Source organism: Pteropus alecto, unplaced genomic scaffold, assembly GCF_000325575.1.
Source record: "Pteropus alecto unplaced genomic scaffold, ASM32557v1 scaffold53, whole genome shotgun sequence".
Lineage (NCBI taxonomy): Eukaryota > Metazoa > Chordata > Mammalia > Chiroptera > Pteropodidae > Pteropus > Pteropus alecto.
Genome location: NW_006434366.1, coordinates 101024 through 119852, shown reverse-complemented (window position 1 = coordinate 119852; position 18829 = coordinate 101024). Strand labels below are relative to the sequence as shown.

The following is an 18829-nucleotide window of genomic DNA, read 5'->3' as shown; positions in this document are numbered from 1 at the left end:
TGGCCCCCGCGCCACGGATCCTGTTGCTGCTGCTGCTGCTGCCGCCGCCTCCGGGTGGTGAGCCTTTGGGGGTGGGGGAGTCTGTCCCTGCCAGGGACGGGGGCAGCCACGTCCACACTGTCCCTGCACAGAGCCCTGGCAGCCCCCCACTCCCCGCCCCTAAAACCCGAGGCAGTCAACCGCGTCCCAGGACTGACCTCTCCTCCGCCCCAGCTCCCTTCCCTGCCTGAACTGACACTGCCCGGACCCCAGGCAGCAGCCACCATTGTTCTGTTCTGGAATTTGGGGGGGTGGGTGCCCTCCCGCTGATGTTCTAAGGTATTGGATCCCCCGAGGCTGGGGTAGGGTTCCCTGCTTGGGGTGGTGGCAGTGGGAGCCCCGGCCCCTCCTTCCGAGGCCTCTCAACCTCTGTTTACTGGCTGGGAGCCCCCATCCGCTGCTTCCAAGGAGACCGCTGAGGTGGCCTCCGGGGTTGGAGGAGACACTAACTATTGATTGGTGCATTGTAGACAGATGATTCACAGACTGGGGGGCGGGGGGCGGGGCGCCCAGGCTGAGGACCTTGTGGGGCTAGGAATTGAGACAACCTCCTCACCCCCCAGCCATGGGAGACCAGAGGTCCCTGTGAGTGGGGGGGCTTCCTCCGGGTGAGGGCTTTATCTCTTGGGGGCTGCGGGGAATCTGGAGGACCTGGGGTGGCAAAGTGAGCAGGCAGAGCCCTGGTCCCTGGTCTAGGGAGGTCTGGAGATCCTTGTCCAGAATTTCTGAGCGTCAAAGAACGTTTGTGTCATGGGCTCTTGTCACAGCCACTGGTGTTTGTCTTCAGCCCCAGCTTAGAGGCTCTAAAGGCTGTAAAGACCCTGCTGGAGGTGGTGATGGATCATCTGAGCCACCCAGTAGCTTGGGCCATGTGAAGCAGACCTGCTGTCAGGTGAACAGCCAGCTGGATTGGTGGTCCCACCCTCTGCCCCACAGCTTTACCCCAGCAGGGTTCTGCCTGGAGCTGCTGAGAGCAGAGCATCTCCCCAGCACATTTCTGGTTATCTCTTCTCAAGGTCACTCAGTGGGCCTTGCTCTGTGATGGCCCCAGAGTCCCCCGGTACACCAACAAGGCTGGGTCTCCAGAATCCCAGTGCTGTGCCAGGGCTGTTTCCACGTGACTTAGCCACATCTCAGGGTTTATCATCAGACCTATCCCCAGTCTGCCATAATTATCTGGGACTGGCTGGACGGACTGGTTCCATTCTGGGTCTGCCAGGCAGAATCCTGGTTCATTCCGTCCTGCTGGTGGGCACTAGATCTCTGCTAAGGTAGCTTAAAGATGCCTGGGAACAGATGGCTATAGCATCTTCCTGGAAGTTTGCAAACCTTGTGGTCATCCAAAGCTCTGGGTCACCTTCCACACTTGTCAGCCAGGTCCCCTCAGCACGACCTTGTGTCCTGAGGCTCTATCCTTAACCCCGGCCTGTGAGGAGATCCTTAGATCCCAATTCTGTGGCCAGGAGCCTTGTGTTAGTTCTGGAACTTGAACTGGAGCCCCGGCCGCCAAAGGCACAAACATTTCCGAGGCAGGCCTGCTGCAGGCCCGGCACAGAGCTAAGAGCTGCATAGACACTTATGTTGCGGGTGTGACTGTGGCTGATGGTGAATTGGTCAGGAGACAGCCTGCTGGGACAGTGTGGTCTGTGAGGGCCGGGCCCTGATACTATAGTTATGTTGCGGGTGTGACTGTGGCTGATGGTGAATTAATTGGTCAGGAGACAGCCTGCTGGGACGGTGTGGTCTGTGAGGGCCGGGCCCTGATACTGTAACGTCCAGCAGGGGCCGAGACTGCTTGGCCGAGCTGAGGGGAGAGAGAATGAGGATGAATAATCAGAGGGCGATACAGTTCAGTTGTGTGACTGCTGGGCTCGAGCAGCTTCTGGAGGAGGTGGCCTGGAGTAGGGCCTTAAAGGATGAATAGATTTGAAGGTGGGAGAAATAGGCAAGGATATGGTAGAGTGTGGATAGGGCTGGAAAACTGGGGTGACCTTCAAGGCCCTTTGCAGTGTGGACACTGCTTTGTGGACTGTGAACTTGATCCTGAAGTGGTGTGAACTAGGGACAGTCTGAGAGCAGGACAGCTGAGGCCCAGTCAGATTCTCACGTAGAAGGTTCACTGTCCATCAGAAAGCAAGCGGGCTAGTGGGGAAAGAGGAAGCCCAGAAAGGCGCATCTGCTGTGGTCCAGGGGAGAAGGCAAGGATGGTTGGGTAGTACCAGAGGAGGCCATTGACTAGGATGGCTCAGAGATGATGGCCCCGCACACTTGTGCCTTCTGGCTATGCTAGGAAAAGGGGCTGTGTTGGCTGGGACATGGCTGAGGCCTGGTGTGAGACTTCATGTGGCCATAGGTGAACAAATGTTTCTCTGCTCCAGCCCAGACTGAGGTGTGTACGGCTGCCAGTGGAAACAACCTCTTCCCCACGTTCTGTCCGGATTTCTGCTGTGGCACCTGTTCCAGCCAGTACTGCTGCTCTGACGAGCTCAAGAAATTTATGTGGAGCCAAGAAATGTGTCCTGATCTTGAGGACAGGTGGGTACACACAGCAGTCACAGGGTAGGTGGCTGGAGCCTGCCCCAGCAGGATTGTGCATGGAAGAGAAATAGCCCTGCCCCTCTGGCCTCTCAGCCATCTCAAGATGGTGAGCTGGGGATGGGCGGGGGTCTCTGTTTTAAACTGCACGCCCCAGACTGTGTTTCTTAGTACCCTTCTCCTGTCTTCTCTACTCCAGGTCACCTAGGCTTGGGCTGAGCAGGTTTTCAGGGGTTTGTGGCCTCAGCTCGTCCTGTGGCTCACCCCTGGGTGTGTACTTGTGCCAACACGTCCTGAGGTTGGGCACCTTGGCGTGAGTGTACCCCACAGTCTGTGCATGCACCTGGAGGAGTGGTATGTGATTTGTGCAGATACCATCCTGTGGGCCCTGGAGGGCCCAGTGCATGAGTATGTGCCCCACAGTGTGCCATACCTGTGTCCTCCTGGCATGACCCACGGATTTACACTGCACTTTGGGTATAGACTGTCTCATGGACGAGAACCAAGGTTCCAGGCCCCTGCATATGTCTCCGTTTGCCACATTCTTTGTTTCTTTTGTGTTTGGCCCCAGGTATAGAGGATTGAGGGGGTCATCCTCCTCAGCTCATGGCAGGTGATTGTCATTGTCTGGATAAGACCAGTTCCCCTCCATCTTACATATTTATTTTAATCTCCTATGACCGTTTCCTGTTCCCCTCTCAACTCATAGGCAGCCAGTCTGCCATATCCTTTCGATTGTTTCTATTCTTGCGAATTCTATATCGTTTTGTGGGTACAATGAGCCCCCTTCCTTTTTGCACTCAGTACAGTGTTTGCAAGACCCACCAGTGTTGTTGTATGTACATCTGGCCTGTGCCCACCATTGCTGGGTCGTTCTCTGTGCCGTGAGTCCGAAACTGTTGCTATCACAGATAGCTGCAGTGGGCATCCTTGTAGGACTTCCTCCTACCTTCTACAGAGCCGTGTGAGAATTTCACCCTTTTACTTTCAACCTTTCAGTATCCATATCCATGTATGTACATGTATATGTATATGTATATGTATATGTATATATGTGTATATGTACCTATGGGTATCTGTATATGTGTATATATATATACACACACACATTTGACTGTTCGGTTATGATGTTAGCTGTAGCTTCTTCATCGGTGTCCTTTATCAGGTTGAAGAAGTTCTCTTCTTCGCTAGTTTGTTTGGAGTTGTAATTATGAAGGGATATCGGATTTTGTCAAATATTTTTCCTGCAGCTGTAGTGATGATTATATGATTTTTCTATTTTTATTCCGTTAATGTGGTAAACTACACTTATCTCATTCTTAAAGAACATATTATCTGAGCAGAACTTCAGTCGATGGTTATTTTCCCTTAGCATATTGTTTTCTGGCTTCCATTATTATTGTTAAGGCATCAGCTTAATAATCAGTTGTCCCTCATTTAAAATACATTTTTTTAAAAAAAATTCTGACAACTTTTTAAGATTTTTTTTCTTTAGTATTCTTCAGTTATCCTATGCTATATCAAGATATGGATTACTTTTTGTTTATGGCGCTATGGATTTATTTAGCGTCTTAAACTGTGGTTTAGTGTCTCCCATTAGTTCTAGAAATTTCTTTGCCATTCCTTCTTTTAACATGGCCTTCCCTCCTTTTTCTCCTTTCCCTTTGGAGCTCCAATCAGACATAAGCTACGTTTTCCACTCCAGTGTCTACGTATCCTTGTCTCTCACATTTTCATCTCTGTATCGTGTGCTGTATAATGTCTTCTCATCTCTCAGGTCACTCGGTTCTTTCTTCACCTGTGTCTGATCTGCTGTTTACCTCATCCATTAAGGTTATTTTTTATATCGTTATATTGGAAAATAGAATTCACATGCAGAAAAGTGCACGAAATATTCAGTGATTTATCACAAAACACACATCTGGGTAACCACCACACAGGTTAAGACATACAACATCACCAACAACTCGGAGGCCTCCCTGAGTTCCCTCCTAATCACTGTTGCTTCTCCTGTCCCACAAAGGTCACTGTTATCCTTTATATAACCTTGCTTTCCTTTAGAATTTTAATATCCATTCATGCATCCCTAAATTCTGTAGTTTAATTTTTTTCTGGTATGAGGAGTAAAAACACTTTCCTACATTGGTAGATATCATACCTGCATAAAAGTACACAAATCTGAAGTACACAGTTCAGCGAATTATCACAAAGTAAACACATCCATGTAACTACCACCTATCCAGGTCAAGAAATAGAACATCGTGGTACCCCAGAAGCCCCCTCATGTTCCTTCCCAATCAACATCCCTTCTGTGATCCCCAAAGATAAGCATTAACCTGCTATACCTGTTGTATATATGTGTAGACATACAAATAAAATCACACATATTTGCTTTTTGTTTTGTATTGGGTTTCTTTTTCTCAACATGTGAGTTTCATCCATATTATTGTGTTTGTTCATTTCCCTTGGTGTATGGTATTGAGATTTATACCACAGTTTATCCATTCTAATGTTGATGGACATCTGAATTGTATCCATTTTTTTGGCTATTACAAATAATGCTGCTGTGAGCATTCTTGTGGATGTCTTTTGGTATACGTGTGTACGCCCTTAAGTATATGGCTAGTAGTCGATGTAAGTAGGGATCAAACTTTACTTTTTAATATGGATGTCCAATCGACCTAACACCGTTTATTGGGAAAACTACCCTTTTTTGCTATCACTCTGTCATTCCAATTTTGTTATAAATTAAGTGTCCACATATGTGCGTAAAAGTCTTGAGGCTCTTTATTATTACATTGGTCTTTTTGTCTCTTCTTGAGTTAAAACAGACTCATAATTACTGTAACTTTATAATAAGGTTCGATATTCTTCTTCAGTATTGTCTTAGTTATTTTGGGCTTTTTGTATTTCCATGTACATTTTGGAATCAGCTTGTCTATAAAATCAGCTTAAATTTCATTGACTTTATAGACTATTTTTGTAGAATCGATGTTTGACTAGATCGAGTTTTCCGATTCATTAACACAGCATATCTGCCCATGTATTTGGGTTTTCTTTCATTTTCTCTTAATTATGTGCTATAGTTTTCTATGTCAAAGTCTTGTGTATCTTTCATTGTATTTTTTTCTAGGTGTTTGATTTTTTTGATGGTATTGTAAATAGCATAGTTTAAATAGCATAGTTTATCTAATTATCGACATAGAGAAATATAATTTTTATAAATTGACCTTGTATCCTGAGACCTTACTAAATTTATTTATTAATTTGAGTGATTTTTAATTAAAATTTCTTTAGGATTTTCTTCAGAAATAGTCATGTCATCTGCTAATATGGCAGTTTTATTTCTTCCATTTCAATTTTTATACTTTTTATGAATTTTTCTTACTTTATTGCACTGGCTAGGATCTCCAGGACAATGTTGATTGAAAGTGGTGGTAGATAGCATTCTTTACTTGATTCTGGTCTCAGAGGGAAGGCTTCATCATTTCACCATTAAAAACAATGCTTGCTATTTTTTTTTAAGACAATTTTTATTAGACAAAGAAAGGTTTCTGTTATTCTGAGAGTGATACTAAGAATCTCTCTCCCTCTTTCTCAAATCTTTGGTGCCTTTTAAAAGAAACCTATTTCTTCTGGGTAAATATCTAGGAGTGTTTGGAATTGCTGAGTCACTGAGTTCAGGTGTTCAGCTTTGGCAGATACTTCCAAACAGATTTCTAACATGTTTGTACTATTTACACTCCTACCAGTCACATGTGAGATTCGTTTGCCCTATAGCCCCTTCCAAACTTGGTACTGTAAACTTTTTTTTAAATGGAGGTTTAATTGCATTTAGTAAAGTGCATGGATCTTAATGTTTCAGTTTGAAGTAGAATTGCTTACAATAAAATGCAGAGATCTTACTGTTTTCAGTTTGAGACACCAGATGGATACTTCTCATATATAACACCTCAGTCAAGATATAGATCATTGCTATTTCCCAGAAAGTTTTAATTTTAGTAATTTTGATGGCTGCGTAGTAATATCTTATTGTGTTATTTTCTTTTAAGATTTCAGTCTTTTGAAACTTATTGAGACTTATTTGAAAACCCAGTATATATATACTGTACCTTGGTGACTGTTTCATATGTACGTGAAAAGAAGGTATGTTCTGCATTTGTGAAATAGTGTCTTATAAGTGTCAGTCAAGTTGGTTGATAATAGTGTTTAGTTCTTTTCAATCCTTAGTGGTTTTTGTCTGCTTGTTTTATCGATTACTGACAGACTGTAGATATATTTATTCTTCTTTTAGTTCTGTCGATATTTGCTTTATGAATTTTGATGCTTTGTTATTAAGTGCATATATATTTAGGATTGCTCTGCCTTTCTGATGAATTGCTTGTTTTATCATATGTAATCTCCCTCTTTATCTCCTGTAATACTGTTGTAAACTCCAAAGATAGTATTTTAATTGTTTTTGACAGTGAATATTTATTTACATTTATCCATATATTTATTTTCTCTGCTTCTTAATGCTTCCTATTTCTTTAAACTTCATCTGAGATCATGTTTCTTCTGTCTTTGGTGTAGATCTGCTGGTGTCAAATTTCCTTGGTTTTTGTTTGTCTGAAAATGTCTTTATTTCGCCTTCCTTCTTAAAGGATATTTTTCCTGGTTCTCAATTTCTGGGTTAGCAATTACCAACTTCTTTTAATACTTGAAAGCTTTCATTCCATTGTCTTCCGATGTCTATTGTATCCATCGAGAAAGCAGTTGACAGTTTTTTTATTGCTCTTTTGCAAGTAAATTTTTTTTTCTGACTACTTTTAAGATTTTTCTTTGTTTTTGGTTTTCAACAGTTTTACTATGATGTGACTAGATGTGGTCTTCTTTGAATTTGCGCTACTTGAGGTTCACACTATTTTTGGAATCATGTTTGTTGTTTTTCATCAGTTTTAGAAAATGTGGAGCCATTATATCTTTAAAGATTGCTTCTGCCTTATTCTCTTATTCCTCTCCTTTTAGGATTAATTACTCATACATAAGGCCATTTGTAAACCGTATTCCATATTTCACCTACTGTCTTCTGTATTTACATTTACCATGTTTTTGTGTCTCTGGGCTTCAGTTTACATGTATTTATTTTGATCTATCCTCCAGTTTGTAAATTATATCCTTAGCTGTGCCTAATTATTAATTTGTTGTATTATTTTTTAGTTCTGGAATTTTTATTTGTTTCTTTTTTTATACTTCAGGTTGTCCTGAATTGCTCAATCTTTTCTCTAATTTGCAAGAACAGTGTATAGTGTTGCTATTTTCACGTCAGTGCCTGATAACTTCAGTATTTAAAGCCCCTGTTGATATTTCTGTTGTCAGTGGTTTCTATTGTTTTCTATTCGTGTCATCTAGTGTCCTGGTATTCCTGAAAATTTTTGAATTTGTGCCCAGCATTGCATTTGCAAAATAGATTGTAGATATTTGGAGCTCAGGATTTCCTCCAGGAAGGACTTATGTTGCTTTTGCCAGCAACTCTAAGTTCACGTCGCCTAATTGCAGAGACTGAGATGATTAGAAGCGGAACTACCGACTCAGTTTCTCTCTTCCTGTTGGGATGCATCGTTTCAGGTCCCAGCCCGCGTGGAGTCATCAGGGCCTCCCCACTTGGTGGGCTCTGGGTCTCATCTCTAGCACCTGACGCTTTCAGAATTTCTGCTTAGCCTCCCAGCTGCCCCTTGAAATTGGCTAATGCTCCCAGGAGAAAAAGGGCCTCAAATGCCAGGCTCACCTCCACGGATCATCCTTCCCAGCCTCCCCACCCCTGGACCCCAGCTTAGTACTCTTCACTGCATCAGGCCTTGCCAAAGCCTGAGCGCAGCTTTGTGGGTTGTCCTTCACATTTATTAGGTTATAGTTCCTAACGCTTTTAAATTTTATTTTGTTTTTACATTTAATTTTGGAAATTTTCAAATAAATACAAAAGCAGAGAGAATAACGTAACTCCAAATATCCATCATCCGTTTCCACGGTTACCAACACTCTAACACTACTATTCCATGTACCTCCCTCCACTTTTTTTCTTCTAGAATATTTAGAAACAAATGTCAGACATCATAAGTGTTTCTCCTTGAATGTTAGTTTTTGTCGGTACAAATGAATCCTTTAAAAAGAAATATAACAACTATATCAACACATTTGGCATAATTAGCAGTAACCTGTTAATGGCTTTCAATACTCGTCTGTCTTCAGTTGATTCCGCTTGTCTCAAAAATGTCTTCATGGGTAGTTTGTTCAAGTCAGAATCTAAACAAGATTATTATTTTAAAAATCTCTTTCCTGTCTTACAGTCATTTCCCCTTTTTTATTACCCCCCCTTTTTCCCCCTTTTTGTATCATTTCTCCTTTTCTCAGTTAGTCCTGCTGGAGGTCTGCCAGCGTCGATATTATTCATCTTCTCTTATTTTTCGTGGCTGTCATTCTCTTTTATGAATCCCTTTCTTATATTTTGGGTTCGTGCTGACTTTTTCCCCATCTTCTTGAGTTTGATACCCTCTCACTATTAAAGACATAAATTTCCCTCTGAAGACCTACTTCAGCTGTGTTTCACGAATTTGGACCTGTAGTAGTTGCGCTACCATTCGGGTTTACATATTTATTAATTTGCTTTATGATTTCCTATGTAACCCACAGGGATTTTTGTTGTTGTTTTTGTGCCACGTTAGTTTCCCAAAGTATGAGTTATTTTAGCAATCCTTTCTTAGCGTTTTAAACTCGTGGCATTGTCGTCTTCTGTTACTGATTTCTCACGTCATCCCATTGTGGTCAGGGAAGATACTTTGTATGACAGCTGTCTTTTCAAATCTATTTAGACTTGTTTTGTGGCCTCACAAGTGGTCTGTCCCGGAGAGTGTCCCATGTGCACTCGAGAAGACCATGTGGCACTGTAGCCTGAGACCCCAATGTGTGCGATCTCCATCCCAGGAGGCCACCGGGGCCACCTCCATGGCCCAGACCTGGGTTGGCTTTGGCGCATGTTCTGCGTGTGCAGTAATATAGTGTTGGTTTGTTCCTGCTGTGCTGGGTGGGGCTTGGTGTGTTAATCGTGCCGTTTCCTCTTTGCAGTTTGGCCAGCACTGGGGAGCATCTGGAGCATCTGGAGCAGCTGTCCTCGTCACTGAGGTTCTCCTCCTACATGGACAGCGACCTCATGTCAGGGTAAATCAGACCTGCAGGCTGGATGCATCTTCTTAGTAGAGATGACAAGGGGGCTCAGGTGGTCTAGGGTGACAGATCTGGGGACTAGGATGGCTCATTGGGGTGGGGTCCTAGGGAAGTTGTCGCCTCGTCGGACCAACAGGGCCTTTGATCCTTATGTTGGAAATTTGCATCCTTATCATTGTGCTGGGGTTCTGGGGATGGTGTTGACTGTGGTTGGGGGGGGGTCGACATTTGAAAGGCCGAGGGTGGGGGTTCACGTTGACCTAAGTGAGTGCACCGGTGGGCAGAGGTGAACGATGGGTATAGTGAACAGAGGGATGACATAATGGGGTGATGGTGACGAGAGGCGATAGTGATGAGGCAGTGGTGCCAGGGCTGATGATGGGGCAGTGGTGGTGATGGCGGTGAGCGTATGGTGATGGGGCAGTGGTGGTGATGGCGGTGAGTGTATGGTGATGGGGCAGTGGTGGTGGTGGCGGTGAGCGTATGGTGATGGGGCAGTGGTGGTGATGGCGGTGAGTGTATGGTGATGGGGCAGTGGTTCATGGTGATGGTGGAGAGGCTGATGGTGATGGGTGATGGGGGCGTGGATGGTGAGAGGGTGACAGGGAAGCAGTTGTGGTGAGATGGCGGTGATGGGGTGATGGTAGCAGAGAGACGTGGCAGAGATGCTGGTGGTGGGTCTATGGGTATATGGCGAGGGGCTAATGCGGCATTGGTGGCAGTGATCGGGGTGATGGTATTGCTGGGTGTATGGTGATGGGGTGATAATGGTGAGCAAAGATGCTGAGACAGCTGATGATGCATGGTACCCATGTCAAGGTTTGTGGGTCATGGTTACTGTGTCAGGCGCCTCCTATCGGGGGCCAGGGAACAACCCACTCTCCCAAACTTTAGTCCCCTTGGCCAGGTTCCCGCCCTGTCTTGTTGCCACCATGACAGGTCTCACGATTCACATTTTGTGTGGATGGGATGGGTGTGCAACCACTCGTGTGTATTTTCCTGGTGGAGTCTGTTCCCCATGCTGTCTGCCTCTGCCCTGGTGAATCTAGAAGCCCCTATCAAGAGCAGATCTGCTTAGGCCTGGTAGCCCCTTTGGGGGAAGAGACTTTGGGCTGTGGGCCTGCATCAGGGGTCCGGTCCTTATCCTGCCCTGTGGGCCTGGGTAGGTGTGGGGCCTCACTGGCCGTAGTAGAATTGAGGCAGAGCTCTTGTGAATGGCAGAGGGTCGGGTAGGTGTGGGGCCTCACTGGCCGTAGTAGAAATGAGGCAGAGCTCTTGTGAATGGCAGGGGGTCGGGTAGGAAATGAAGCCTGTGCCCCCTGCTCGGAGCCTGGGGCTGGGCCTCCTCTGCTGTGCTGGCTGATCCTTCCCACTGGGTTGGGCGGAGACCGAGACTCTGAAGCGCCCCTCCCTCCATCCAGGGAGTACCACTCGTGTGCTGAGGCCCAGGACCGGGGGCTTCGGATGGCCCCACAGGAATGTGACGTAGCCGGTGTGGGCCTTGTCCCTAGGACAGTGGGTTCTGGGCAGTGGTGGGGTCTGAGTGGTATTTTAGGGAAAAGACCCCTCTGGCTGCTCTGTGGAGGATGAAAAGAACAGACAGAGAGGGTATGACAAGTGGCCAGTAGGAGGCAGCCATGGCTTCTTGGTCCCATGCATTGGAGGCCAGAAGGAGACTGGGCTTGGCGGGGCCAGGTGAGACTGGAGACCAGGCGTTAGGGAGCTGCCTGCTAGGAGGGGGGCTGAAGGTGTGGCAAGGGGTAGGGGGTACCCTGGTCTCTGCTCTCGTGACAGGGCTGGAGTTCTAGCCCCGCATGGGGATGCAGGACCAGGAGTGGGTTCAGGGTGAAGGGCTGGGTTTGGCTGGGATGCGTGTGTGGAGGACTGCCTCTGAGGGTCCATGGTTGAAGACTAGCGGCCGGGAGCTGAGCGGGCGGGCTCAGAGAGGGGAAGAGACAGGAAGGCGGCCTGGTCTCTATTGTGAAATGTGGATTTCACACCACGGAGCCCGTTCAGCGGGGCGGATTGAAGAGCGAGGTGGAAGGGCGTGCGGTGAGTGTATGGTGATGGGGCAGGGGTTCAGGTGATGGGGTGATGGGGGCATGGATGGTGATAGGGTGACAAGGCAGTATATGAGGTGAGTGTAGATAGCTCCATGGAGATTTGGCTGTGGACGGATGAGGAGTCAGACGGGAGCTAGTAGAGAATCGGGGTAAAGAAGGCTTCTTTTGCAAGAGACCTGAGCTGGGAAAGTAGAGAGAGGGGACAACGCAGAGGGGCATAGGGGGAGGAGTGGCTTCTTGGGGCTGCGGCAACAGGGAGGTGACCAGGAGCAGCTCAAAGCACCCACCTCTTCCTCCCCAAGGTGTGCTCCCAGAACCAGGTCTGGTCAGCCCGACTGCACACAAGCTGTGCACACCACAGAGCCTCCTGGGCGTGCCCTGCAGCCTCCCTCTGCCCCGCAAGCCTCCTACCCAGGCTGTCTTGCCTACCCACTGGGAGGTGCAGTTGACTGGGGTGATACTCCACTCCTACCTGCCCCCAACCCCTCCAAGCCCATCCCTCCTCTGAGCCGAGTACCAGGACTTCCACAGCACCTGCCCTATAAAGGTTTAGTGCCTGAGAAGCAGTTCTGGGGGAGTAGACGGACAGGGTTGTCAATGACACTTCTGTGAATGCCTTGTCAGCATCACGGTGAGAGCTGGCCCGCTCCAGAGACCACCCTTTCACAGCCTTCTGAACTTGGCCTTTAGACTCCTTGATTTGGGAGGGAGCCCCAGCCTTGGGAAGCCCCATTCTTCTCAGAGGTATGTTTCCGTTACTACTGTACCCTGTTGTGACCACAGGCCCTAGCCACATTTTGCAACCACTGCTCAAATATTGTACTTCCTGTCTACGGCCATGCCACCCTAAACAAGCTCGAACCCGTCTGATCTTGGAAGCTAAGCAGGGTCGAGCCTGGTTAGTACCTGGATGGAGATCACCTAGGAAGACCAGGTGCTGTAGGTGTAAAAAATAAAAAATAAGGGATTGTAAGATGACAAGGTCCTTGCAATCTGTGAGGTCAACTAAAAAAAAAAAAAATTGAGCTTCTTGAAAGCATCATACCTAGTAGTCCTACTAGGTGTTGCCATGGTGACTTTATTCATTCCTCAGAGACTTACTGAGCACCTACCGTATGCCAGGTGCTGGAGATAAGGGTGATGTCCCAAAGCGGGTGCAGTCTGTGCTTCCATGAATCCACAGGCTGGAGGCTAGATGCACGCTAACCCAATGCTCACACAAAGCAGTGAGTGTGTATAAACTGAGGTAGACAGGAGTTTGATTCTGTAAGAGCATACATCAAGGAACCTGACCTCACCTGCGAGGTCAGGGAAGGAGTCCCTGGGGAAGTGATGTTTTGAGCTGAGGGCTGAAAGGTGAACAGGAATTAATGATTTAGGCGTGGGAGGAAGAGAAAGGTGAAACAGGCAAGAGGAACTGTTTATGCGAAGGCCCTGAGGTAGGACACAGCATGGGACTTTCACAAGCTGGAAGGAAGGTGCTGTGGCAGACAGAGTAGGGAGGGTGGAAGTCCTAGACCACGAAAGGAGTTTTACATGAATAGACGTTTAATTAAAGATTAAAATTCACTTTATGGGACAAATCCTAGATTTTTTTTCCTTTTATTGTCAACTACAATAAATATATAGGGAATTATAGATATATACACACACATACACACACAAAGTAAATTGTAAAGCAAATTCCTGGGTGATCCCAAGAGTGACAGGAGCCATAGCAGGTGCTTGAGCAGGGGGTGACATGATCAGACCTGGTCGAGGAGGCCCAGGGCCCGCTGGTGGGCCTGGGTAGCTGAAGGCGCCCATCAAGGAGGGCGGTGGATCATGCTGAACAGGAGCCGAGCGAACGTGGTTCAGGCACGCCGAGGCTGGGTGTCTCTCTCAACCAGCGGAGGCGCTGTTACGGAAGTGGGGTGGGGGACCACCGTGAGAGGCTGGGCCTGGCCAGGCCACTGTGGGAAGAGGGCCTGGGCACCTGGGTTCCTCCCTGCTCCTGGCCCCTCCCAGCTGGTCACACAGTTAGGGTTACATGCACTGTGTCTTTAAGAAGCTCTGGTGTCTGGCCTTCTTGCCACTGACGTCAGAGGAGGGGAGGGCAGAGGAAATTTGCTTTGCTTTTCTCGGAAAGGGGAGGAGATTGAAACAGTGGTTCATGATGGAAAGAGGGAAGTCAGGGGATGCAGGACCCTGAGTGAAGGTGGAGGCTAACATGGGGTGAGCTTGGGCGCAGTGCTGTGTGTGTGTGTGCGTGTGTGTGAGATAGACAGAGAGACAGATTGAGCAAGAGTGAGAGAGAGAGAGAGAGAGAGAGATCGAAGATGATGGCTCTGCAGTCATGTGCCGCTGCTTGTCTGGAATGTGTGTTTCCCCTTTTTCTGGGTCCGCGGCAGGCCTGGGAGGAACTTGCGGCCAGGACAGCTGAGGATTCCTCCTCTGGGCAGGAAGGCACCTACTGACTCTGACACTCCCCTCTTGGGGCCCTGTTCTGGACCACACAGCAGCCAATGGCTCCTGTGTTACCAGTGCGGTCGGGGATTTTTGAGTCTGGCATGGGAAGGGTCTGTCCTTCGTCTGTCCCTAGGCTGTGGTGCAGGGCCCTGCTGAGGTGGTGCTGCCTGTCTGGGCTGTGAGGTGGAAGCCCTTCCGCCAGGGCAGGGTGGGGTCTACAGCCCGCCCCCGGGCCTCGGGGGAGGCAGAGGCCCTCCTGCTCACTAGGCTCCTTCCATGTTTTAGTGTGCTTTGTACACTTGCCAAGCCTTTGCCTTTTAGAATGGAGCTCGGCCTCTGGGAACAGGGGAGCACAGCAGGGGCCCTGTCAGACGTCGAAAGTCAGTTTGGGTGAACTTCCGGCCCGGGGCCTGCTTTCTCAAAGAGCCGGTCCTCCACTGTCGGGATCCTTGCGGAGGGGCCGGGCAGGGAGGCCTCCTCTTCCAGAAGCCAGGGCCACCTCCAGCCCATCCATATTCTCCGTCTGGCTCTTAGTTTTACCCACCTGTGAAGCCCGGGGGTGCATGCGAACACCCGGTGCGGGGCTCACATCCGGCAGGTTGAGGTCACGTCAGGACAGTCCTGCCCAAGGCCACGAGCTGGCCAGTTTCATTCCTGTCCTCACTGTTCTGGCCACACTGGTCTCTGTCTTTCTGGAACCTCGTCTTCGTCCCCTGCGCTTCCTTGGCCGTTTTACCTCCAGCATCTGCCTCCTCCTCCCGTGGCCCGTGGTCTCCCAGAGGCCACAAGTCGGTCTGTCTCGCCCATTGCTGAGTTTTTGGCTCAAACCACAGTGCCCAGCTTGTGGCATGTGCTTGATGACTGTCCACTGATCCGTTGGTGGGGTGACAAGACGTGTGTTTGGTGGGGAGGCACAGAACTCCCGCCCCTGCTCCTGAGCGGGGGGGGGGTAGGGAGGCAGCCCCCTGCTGGGGTGCTTCACATAGACTCAAAACCCCATTTCCGCATGAGGAAACCGAGCTGACACAGGTTCCAGCCACAAAGCCGGAAGTTGTTCGATCTGGCAAGAGGGGCGCCCCCTGGGGCTGCATGGGGTGTGGGCTACGGGTCCTGGGGGGCGCGAGGGCCCTGGGTCATGACCCGCTCTTCGGCAGGTTCGGCGCAACCGCAGCCATCGGCCTGACCATCTTTGTGCTCTTTGTCGTCACCATCATCATCTGCTTCACCTGCTCCTGTTGCTGTTTGTACAAGATGTGTCGCCGACCACGCCGTAAGCATGCCCACCGCAGCCACCCCACTGAGACCCTGGGGTGGCGAGGGGAGCTGGCCAGGGCCCTGGTTTGACTATGTTGGAGGGAAGGGTGGCAGGCCCAAGGGCCCTGACTGGGATTCTCTTCACAGCCATCGTGACCACCACCACGTCCACCACCGTGGTGCACACCCCCTACCCTCAGCCTCCGAGTGTGCCACCCAGCTACCCTGGGCCATCATACCAGGGCTACCACCCTGTACCCCCCCGGCCAGGGATGGCAGCAGCACCCTACCCGGCGCAGTACCCTCCACCCTACCCGGCCCAGCCTGTGGGCCCACCAGCCTACCACGAGACATTGGCTGGTGAGTACCACTGCTGACTCTCACCCTGCCTGACTCTGACACTTCCGCTGTACCCACAGCCAACCAGTGTCCTCTCTGTTTTCAGGAAATGCGGCCATGCCCTACCCCGCCAGCCAGCCTCCTTACAACCCGGCCTACATGGACCCTCCGAAGGCCGCCCACTGAGCACACCCCTGCCACTTGATGTGTGTGTGTTTGAATGGGTCAGGCACGGGCCTCTTCTCTCCGTGCAGGATGTGTGTGTGTCGTTTGTACACAAGGCTTCTTGTGATGCCGACAAGGTGAGGGACAATCCTTGCCAGAGTTGCTGGGACTATACTTCGTTCTCTTCCTCACTTGAAATTATACTTCCTTAAACTCTCAAGTAAAATTCAAAGAATGGGGTGGGAGTTCTTATCCAGACCACCCCAGGGAGGCCAGGTGGGGCTCGCAACCCTAGGATAGCACAGCTTTCTGTGGACGAGATGCACATGTGCTCTGGATTCAGCAGAATGGCTAGCCCCTGCTCGAGGCCATAGCTTGTCCTCAGGGTGTGCACTTCCCCTGGAAGAACCAGAGCTGTGAATCAGGCAGTAGGTGAGGCTTGGGACCCAGCTAAGCTGGGTTTTGATCCCATTGCTCCCTGTGCTGTGCCCAGTGGAGGGCGGGCAGCCCCCTGGTGCCAGAATGCCTAAGGCGGAGCCCCACCCACCCTGACCACTGCCTGGGACCACCTGGAGGCCACAGCCACCTAAGGTTCTGGCTTCCCTGGCTGGCCCTGGCCCCCACCACAGGTGGGCACGGTGGCCTCTGTCCACCTACACACTCAGGTGTCCTCCCTGCAGTGTTTTACTTTTAACCAAACATTTGGCCTGTTTTCTGTTTTGAAATGTATGTGCCGGTCGCTGTGGGGCTGAGCTCCCTGAGTCCTGGAGGGAAATTGGCTCATAGAGGGACCATCTGACCGCTGACAGTCCCCACATGCCCCACACCAGCCTCACAGAATGTCCAGCTCCTGTACCCCAGTCCAGTTTGTCCTGGCAGCGGGGACACTTGGGCCAACGGGCCATTTGGACCAGCGGTGAAGGGGGTGCTGGGTGGCTGCTGGCCTAGACATGGATACCTCGGTGTTCCCCATCCGTTACTGTCTCGCCTGATCCGTCTCAGCTTTGTACCTGTTGATATGTTTCTGAAAGTCTGGGGTCTGTACCCCTGTTTATAATAAACGCAGGCATTTGGAGCTGCACCCCCTTTCCTCGGAGCCTTGGCTGCAGGCACTGGGCAGTAGGCCAGGTACCGTTTCCATCCAACACTTGGGTTTCCATGTTTTCCCTTGTATTGGGCTCAGCTATCTGACCATCCTGCTGGGGGATGAGGGACAGAGACTGCGCCCCCTTCCCCAGGTCCCTGAGTGCGGACGGGCGGAGGCGCAAGAGGCTCTAAGGCTGCCAAGGACGGTAGAGGCAAAGGGACCACTTGGTACTGCGGGGTCTTTATTAGTCAGACTTTCCTTGGCTTATTGCTCAGGTGTGGCCAGCGACAACGCATACAGTGTGGCTACGGCCACGGTCAGCAAGGTCAGCAGCCCCAGTGGGGCCAGCAGTCTTTCCTGGAGTGAGGCTGCAGGGCCCTTCGTTGGAGGGAGTACCTTGGGCCTCTTGCTTCGTCCAGGGTTGGGACCGGTGTCCCTGGCTCTGGCCAGGAGTGCGGTGTCTGTAGCAGCAGATGGCCCTGAGTTGGTTCCAGTAGAGGCTGTGACCCCGTACATCGGCTTGACGGTGCTGAAGGGCCGGGCGTGCGCGTCCACCCAGTGCAGCAGGGCCCGCGGCCTCCACTGACAGATGCTGAGCAGGGCCAGGACGTCCCCCTCGGCCGTGTGCGAGTCCGGCGGGGCCTGCCCGTACAGGCGCGTGTAGATGCTACCCAGGCTGTAGCTCCTCCTCGGGCCCTGCTTCGGGGGGCTGCCAGCCTGCTCCAGGGCCTTCAGGGCAGCGATGCTATCCACACAGAAGGTGCCGTCTAGAGCACTGGCAAGGCCCAGCACGGCCAGCTCTGCCTGGAGGAGGGGGAAGTCGTAGCGGTCACCGTTGTGTGCCACGAGGCACCAGGGCTGCGGCTGGCGCTGCAAGAAGGCTTGGAGCAGGTTGACCAGGCCGGCGTCGAAGCTCTGACGCCCGTGCACTGCCAGCGCAGCTGTGCTCAGGCCCGTGATCTCGCTGGCTGCAGGGCTACAGGCCTTCCCCGGAGCCACACACAGGGAGAGCTTGTCCACCACGCGGGGGGGCGGGGGCACCGTGGGAGGAGGCCCCTGTGGGCTGGGAGGGCTCTCCAGGGCACATCTGTGGACGGCCAGCAGGCACAGCTCCGTGATCTTGGGCTGGGAGAAGGGCAGTCCAGTGGCCTCCAAGTCCAAGAAGATGAGGGTCTGCATGGGACCTGGAGGCAGGGCCTGAGAGCCCATGCTGGGTTCTGCTGCCGAGCCTGGGGACAAGTGCCAGGTGGAGAGAGGGAATGTGAGTGCCCGAGGGGTGAGGTCTGAGGTGGGGGTGGGGAGGTGGGGAGCACACCTCTGGGCCCCCTTTCTCAGACAGCCTGCTCTGTCGGTGAGCTCCAAGACCCCTTTTCAGGGCAGGAAGCCAAGAGGGTGGGGTGGCTTCCTTAATGTCATCAGCATACTCAACTGTCTGGGGAAGGTTTGGTTCCTTTCCTAGTACTTGCCTAGTCTGGGGGGCCAGGCAGAGCCCATGGCCTTCCTACCCAGCCCCAGCCCCCTGCGGATCTTCACTTACCAAGCAGCCAGCGGACAGGCAGCAATGACTCCGGGTGCACGCTGGCTGGGCCTTGCTGCTGGTTGCAGTGGCGGGAAATGAAACTTAGCCTGAGCCCGCCCACCAGGCTGGTATGAGCAAGGCCCGCCCAGTCCCTCCCCAGCTCCTCCCCCTGGTCCCCTC

General features: G+C 50.7%; 2 protein-coding genes and 1 pseudogene across 3 annotated transcripts in view; 2 read left to right on the top strand and 1 right to left on the bottom strand.

Annotated features, from left to right (window-relative positions):
• Positions 1–17124, top strand: part of SHISA5 (shisa family member 5) — a 17833-nt gene extending 709 nt beyond the window's left edge. Inside the window, exons 2-6 of one of the 2 annotated variants that reach the window (XM_025044849.1) lie at positions 2418–2574; positions 9676–9768; positions 15440–15555; positions 15687–15899; positions 15985–17124. In XM_025044849.1, the coding sequence (XP_024900617.1) occupies positions 2418–2574; positions 9676–9768; positions 15440–15555; positions 15687–15899; positions 15985–16064 (659 nt within the window). In that variant the 3' untranslated portion in view covers positions 16065–17124. Of the gene's footprint in view, positions 1–2417; positions 2575–9675; positions 9769–13902; positions 14052–15439; positions 15556–15686; positions 15900–15984 lie in introns of those variants that run through there. The other variant, XM_006909057.3, reaches the window with a different exon arrangement.
• LOC112477557 lies at positions 12666–12783 on the top strand (annotated as a pseudogene).
• A 224-nt stretch (positions 17125–17348) lies between the features above and the next one.
• On the bottom strand, positions 17349–18806 carry TREX1 (three prime repair exonuclease 1). The gene is made up of 2 exons (XM_006909055.3): positions 18668–18806; positions 17349–18359 (listed from the first exon to the last, which is right to left on the bottom strand). The coding sequence occupies exon 2, from the start codon at positions 18337–18339 to the stop codon at positions 17395–17397; it is 945 nt and encodes a 314-aa protein (XP_006909117.1). The 5' UTR covers positions 18340–18359; positions 18668–18806; the 3' UTR covers positions 17349–17394.
• Positions 18807–18829: the final 23 nt, after the last annotated feature.